The 6,235-nt window shown below is 48.9% G+C and overlaps 1 protein-coding gene across 1 annotated transcript; it reads right to left on the bottom strand.

Moving 5' to 3' along the window:
• Window positions 1-864: 864 nt before the first annotated feature.
• LOC108920147 (beta-2 adrenergic receptor) lies at window positions 865-1,803 on the bottom strand. Its single transcript, XM_029247507.1, has one exon. It carries the CDS (start codon window positions 1,801-1,803, stop codon window positions 865-867), a length of 939 nt encoding a protein of 312 aa, XP_029103340.1.
• Window positions 1,804-6,235: the final 4,432 nt, after the last annotated feature.

Genomic DNA, 6,235 nt, shown 5'->3' with positions numbered 1-6,235 from the left:
TCGAACCCCAGACCCACCGGAGAGCAGGACTGCGCCACCGCGCCACCACGCCCCCTACGTTAATAACATTTCTAGTTAATGTTATCTTTATGAACTTTCACACTGACTTGTACTACCGAACCCCTCCTGGCCGGGGCACTTGTTCGGCACAAGCGGCGGTTCCACCAGGTAAACTTTCACACAGTAAAGCAGCAGCTCTAAGCACCACGCCACCAGCTGTCCAAACAGAGAACAGAAGGTACGAGTCCTGCAGATGTTTACCGTGAAAGTCCTGAACACCTCTACGGTTCAGGTGTTTGAGGAGCAGTCGGTGCGTCCTCACTACTGCTTCCTCCCCTGCCTCGGAGGCTGTGTGCGCAAAATGTTTTAGTATTTGCTGCAATACTGTATGTGCGCCGCGATAAACAGTGTGCGTATGGATGAGTGATCCAGTGTAAGTAGTGAACGTAGCAGTGTAAAAGTCACTGCGGTGAATAAGGTGTGTGGGCTGAGAACACTACGGAGAGCTCATTGGAAGTTGCTTTGGAGAAGTGTCTGCAAAATCTAAACGTGATGACCGTAATGTAAAGTTGTGCGAGATGATACAACGCATAAAAATGATGAAAAATATGCATTTCTCTTATTACGTGTAAGAATATTTCCTAAGATGTGTGTATGGATTCATATATCATGATTATATACAAAACATATGTAATGGTGTCAGTGAGAACAAGAAAGGAACTAAGAGCGGATACTGGCTGCAGGACCGCAGACCGCGCCACGGACCCCACCACAGACCGCACCCCACTGACATCGAGCGCTTAGGTCGCATTCGTGATGACCGGAGGAGCCCGGGCGGGAGCTGCGTTCAGGGGCCCCCGCTCCTCACCTCCGACCTCCACAGCAGCAGCCGGGTCTCCACACCTTGGCCAACAACGTGGCCCTGAGGGCCGCACAGCCTCGGACGTACAAGAGCGGCGTGAGGAGCGCGTTCACGCGCGGCAGAACCCGCAGGGGGTCCGTGCCCTCGTTGCGAAACACGTAACAAGGGGAGCCCGCAAAGTTACACGCGATGACGTGGAGAAGGAAGGGCAGCCACGTGCCGAGGAAGAACGCGGACACGACGACGACGAGGTGGACGGAGGCGCGCTTCCGCTCTCGCTCCCGCGACGGCGGCTCCCTCTCCAGCTGGAACTTGGCGATGAGGAAGAGGCGCACGTTGAGGCCGATCATGATGAGCACCGAGAAGATGTTACTCACGAACGCGCCGATGCTCGAGACCTTCTTCGCCACCCCCACCGTCACCAGGTTGTTGAGCGCGACTATGAGAAAGGCGTACAGCCAGTAGGCGGCGATGATGAGCAGAGTGCGCGTTCGCGTCATCCTGCGCGCGTACGTGAAGGGAGCCGCCACGGCGTGGTAGCGGTCCGCTTGCGCCGCCAGAACGGCCATGTAGGAGATGCCCAGGAAGGTGGGTGCGACGTAGTAGGTCCGCGTGGCGGAGTCGTACACGTCGCGCACGTCGAGCGCGCCCACGTAGTAGTAGGAGACGCCGGTGCACGTGTCGCTGCAGCACGTGCTCAGCATGTACATGCAGCGGTTCTGGGCGCGAAGCGACCGGTTGAGCAGGATGGACAGCAGCACGGACACGTTGAAGAAGACGATGGCGGACGCGAGCGTTACGCTGAAGAGGAAGAGCAGCACGTTGCCGAAGCTGTCGAGGGGCACGAGCGCGGAAAGGCCCCTTCCGGGCGTCGCGGCCGCTGCTGGCGCTGCCGCGGAATCGTTGATGATGATGGTGATGCCGTGGTGGAAGGCCGACATCACGAATGATTCGTGTGCTGCAGCCGTACTGTACAACGCGCCGCTTTGTGGTCGCGTCGCACTGAGTGAGGAGGAGCGGCACTGCGGCCCCTTTTATATTATTGGCGTGAGCTCTCCGCAGGTGGCGGCGCCCGACACCCATCGCATCCCGTTGGGGCGTGGCTCACGCAATGCGTGTGGTGTGGGAGGTGTAGGAGGGGCGGCGGTGCGCATGTCTGGGGGGGTCGAGCGAGGGGGGCGGCGGGACTTGTTCTGCTTCTTATTCAGCCTCCCTGTTCAAAAAGAAACAAGAAACACTAAGCACACACAGAGACACTGACCTACTGTTGCAGGCAGCCACCCCACACACTTCCACAAGTCATACTGCTGGAGACAGGTACGCAGTGGACCCAATCGCGGGTTAGTTTCGTTCTTACTCTCACGATCCCAAGGGCAGAACGCGATCGGGTCGGGGACAGGCGGAGGTCGTACGAGGAGCAGACGTCAATACACGGGCAAGGCTAGAGTCATAGAATACAGGCAAGGATCGATAACCAGAAACAGTTAAACCACACAGGCCACGAAGACCACGGTAAAGCTGCTGAGACTGCAAGACCACAGGGGCAATTGCAAGAATCCACATCGTAACTCGTTCCCGGAGCTCCTTGTGTCCCGGCTGTCATCGAGTAGCCGCAGGTGCTGCCGCTCTGCTCGTTCCCGGGGGCGTGACAGTTGTCTTCATTCTTGAAGTCCTAAACTCTCATGCATGTTGGGACAATACACTGTTAAGAAGGAAAAGCTCCAGTTATTCTATCTATCTGTCTACCTGTCCATCCATCCGTCCATCTGGCACCTTTCTCAAGACTTTGTGCACAGGTTAATACAGCCATGCACCATGTGACGCACTTTTTGTTTAAAATAGCTTCATATGTGATATTCAGATACATACTGGACTGTATTTCTTTCATTTCTCTGTAGTCCATATGAAACAAGTTGAACAGCTGGTGATAGTCAGTGTAGGGTTAATGTATACAGTGATTTTCTCCAGGCCTGAACCCACTAGGCTGTTACACTAAAGTGGTTCTTTCCCAGTGTTGAAGGAGTCCAGGTTTTGTACTCAGTATTCCAGCTTGTTATTTGTTTGTAAATTGCTCTTAAGTTTCTGATCTAAGCTTATGTGCTTTGTTGTGTTTCATGGACATCTTGTACCTGTTCTGTGTTGCAATAATGTGTTAATATTAACTGATGCGGGGGTGCGGTGGCGCAGTGGCGCAGTGGGTTGGACCGGGTCCTGGGGTTCGAGTCCTGCTTAGGGTGCCTTGCGACGGACTGGCATCCCGTCCTGGGTGTGTCCCCTCCCCCTCCGGCCTTTCGCCCTGTGTTGCCGGGTAGGCTCTGGTTCCCCACAACCCTGTATGGGATAAGCGGTTCAAAAAGTGTGTGTGTGTGTGTGTGTTAACTGATGCTGTCAAATGCACCAGCACACAGGGAAATAATGCTTCTCCCCAAGGACCTGCACCTTCAGCCAGTTTGCTTATAGCTCCCCTCAAACAAACACAGTCACCCCGTAAGTTGCCCCAGCGATTGAACACTTCATTTGCATCTTACCCACAATCCAACTATTTACAATAAACACCGTTCCCGCTCAAACTCTGGGTAATGCTGGTCGTTACAATATATATACTGTATATATAGTCGGTACAGCCTGCAGATGTTTTCATTCCTGCTGTTTTGTGAAACTTGCGCTTGTGCTTTGCTTGCAATAGACAGATGCTTCCTCATTGCACCATCTGGTGGAGAGGAGTTAGACTGTATTTTAAGACAATCTCATTTTTGTTTGTTCATATGAACGTGACTGCAGACATGTGATATGCATTCAAAGATTTCAGCTGTATGGAATAAACAGCACACTCCGCATTCCAGAATGTCATATGAAGGTTGATAGGGGCAGCAGGTAGCTTAGCAACACTGTATCAGCAAAACAGCAAAAGGAATAAATGCAGAGTCTATGTGTAACGTAAAGATGTTTACACCTGGTGACTGGAAAGACGTTTAATTCCATCCTGGTGTTCAGAAAAAAAAAAAGAAAACATTTTCTAGTTTGTAAGGGCTTCATTATAGTTTGGGGAATCACAGAGTCTAGAAATGGTTTATAGAAAAATTCCCCAGCTGTTATCCAGCACTAGAGAATAATGAGTGAAGACAGTGAGCCCCACGAAGAGGTTCTCCAAACCCCTTCAGACACAATGTGCTCAAGGGAGCAACTTTTGCCTTTGCACAGGTCTGAAAAAAGAGGAAAAAATGACTCATCGGTCTTTAATATTTTTTCTGTTACTCAGGGTTTCACAACTTTGCAAACGGACCTTGGACACATGTGTGTTTCTAAACTTCTGTCCAACCGTAAAGCTCATGGCATATTTTGGTGGAATATCTGGGTTGTATGGTACTTTTCGAATCTTTGCCATATGCACTTTACCAGCTGTGCTGCTAAGTTTCTTGATAATAAAAACAATTATTAGTCTCTTTACCGCATTAACTGCGCATTCTGCTGTGGCGACAGAAGACCTGTGTGAACTTTTGAGCATGACAATCATAACAGCAGCATACAGTATTTTATACTACCTGCAGCAAAAATCACTTCTACCTGTACACCCTGGAGAGAAAAATTTGGCTCATGGGTGATTATGATGTAAAGAAATAAAGTTATCAAAATCACTGTGTAAAGCATATGGACACTGTGCTTTTAGAGGTGCTGTGTAGAGAGAGGAAAGGAGCCCAACCATGACCACTGAAACCCTAATTATAGAATACGCTAGCAGCCACTGTACGGACTAATGTACACATTAACACACTGGATTTAGCCACAAAGTAGTCAGACTGGCACCAGTCTGGGTGAAAAACCTTTTGGGTATGAGACACCAAGTGTGTATCTCTGAATAAACTGCCTGCTTTGGAAGCAAAATGACCACATAACGGGTAAAATGCTGTCGCATTGAATAATACACCTGTTGTATGAAAAAGGAAATATACTTTATACAGATGCTCCACAGGTTATTCAATGAGCATCTTACATAAGCAAGGAATTCCGCATCAAAATATCAAGGTCTATATAAAAGTCAAAAGAAGACAGATGATGCATCCTGGCAATGATCCAAAATATCGGAGTAAATCGACAACCGAGTGCCACGAAGAGAAGACATTCCGTGATTTAGATGGGCCAAGTCAGAGTTCTCACCTCAGTTCGGTTGAATCGCTGTAGTGTGATCTGAAGCAGGTCGTTCATCAAGACATCCCCAAGATATACATGAACTGAAACAGTTTTTTGTACAGGAGAACTCGCCACCAAACTGGACAATTTCTTCTCTTCATACACTTTATTGGTCAGCAGCCTGGGAGTATCAACTGACTCAAGCCTCTGCTTCCCCAAACACATTGAAGCCACAACCCAATCCCACAGATACCTCCTGTATAAAACTCACAGGATCCACCCATATCTCACAGCACACTGTGCACGAGCTCATGGTCCCGGCCATGGTGATATCCTGCTTGGACTAATTACAATGAACATACTTTTTATCCTTTTGTCAAAATTCGCTCAGGCTGCTACTTTAGCGGTGGCAAACATATCTTTGGACTATGGGAAACCCATGCAAATACGGGGAGAAGGTGCATGCTCAGCATAGACCGAGCAGCGATTGAACTTGGATGCTCAGGTATTGTCAAGGTGCCGGGAGACGGCAGCACTATCTGCTGTGCCACTGTGTCCCACCCAACTACTGCAACCCCTTTGTGTTCCTCTTCCATAGAAGATCTCCAGTTGAACCAGTACGCAGCGCAATTTGTGTCTGACCTGCGAAAACATTTCGCATTTCTGCGTCCAAGTCTCTCTTTCTGTAATGTACTCATTTTTTTCTCCAAGATGTATGTTGCTTTGGAGAAAAGAGAAAGCCAAATGAATAAATGTAAACGGACAGGTAAATTTTACAATTTCCATATCCACTAGTCATCAACTTTCATTGGCTTTCTGTAACTGCCTCTACTAAGTTCGAGACTCTAGTTGTGTTGAGACATTCCAATCCCCAAGAACCAGTTTCTACCGTGATTGTCTAAGCTATCTAGGTTTGTACCACAAAGTCCAAGTGGAGAGCTTATAATATGGCTCTGTGGTCTTTTGGGCTGATTCAGGCCGTCACCCAGTCGGCAGACATTTGGCAGCGCACACCACCCCCACGCCTGGCTCATAGTACGCTTATTTACTATTTTGTACTTTCACTGAGGTATAGTATTTTTCTAATATAGTTTAGTCTGGCCCCTAATTTTTGCCAAATTTGTTGATAGTGACCCTACCAGGAGCACAACGCTTCAAACCATAGTCCTCATAATCCCTGTGGCGCTTGGTCTGGAGTTTTACTAGAGCAAGCAATGCATTTACATTTACATTTATTCATTTAGC

The sequence above is a fragment of the Scleropages formosus genome, chromosome 21 (genome assembly GCF_900964775.1).
Source record: "Scleropages formosus chromosome 21, fSclFor1.1, whole genome shotgun sequence".
Taxonomy (NCBI): Eukaryota; Metazoa; Chordata; class Actinopteri; order Osteoglossiformes; family Osteoglossidae; genus Scleropages; species Scleropages formosus.
Note: the sequence above shows the minus strand (reverse complement) of the source record. Positions and strands in the feature narration are given on the sequence as shown.

Excerpts from the sequence above, each read along its gene's own strand:
- LOC108920147 (XM_029247507.1), bottom strand. The coding sequence starts at position 1,803 with ATGTCGGCCTTCCACCACGGCATCACCATCATCATCAACGATTCCGCG.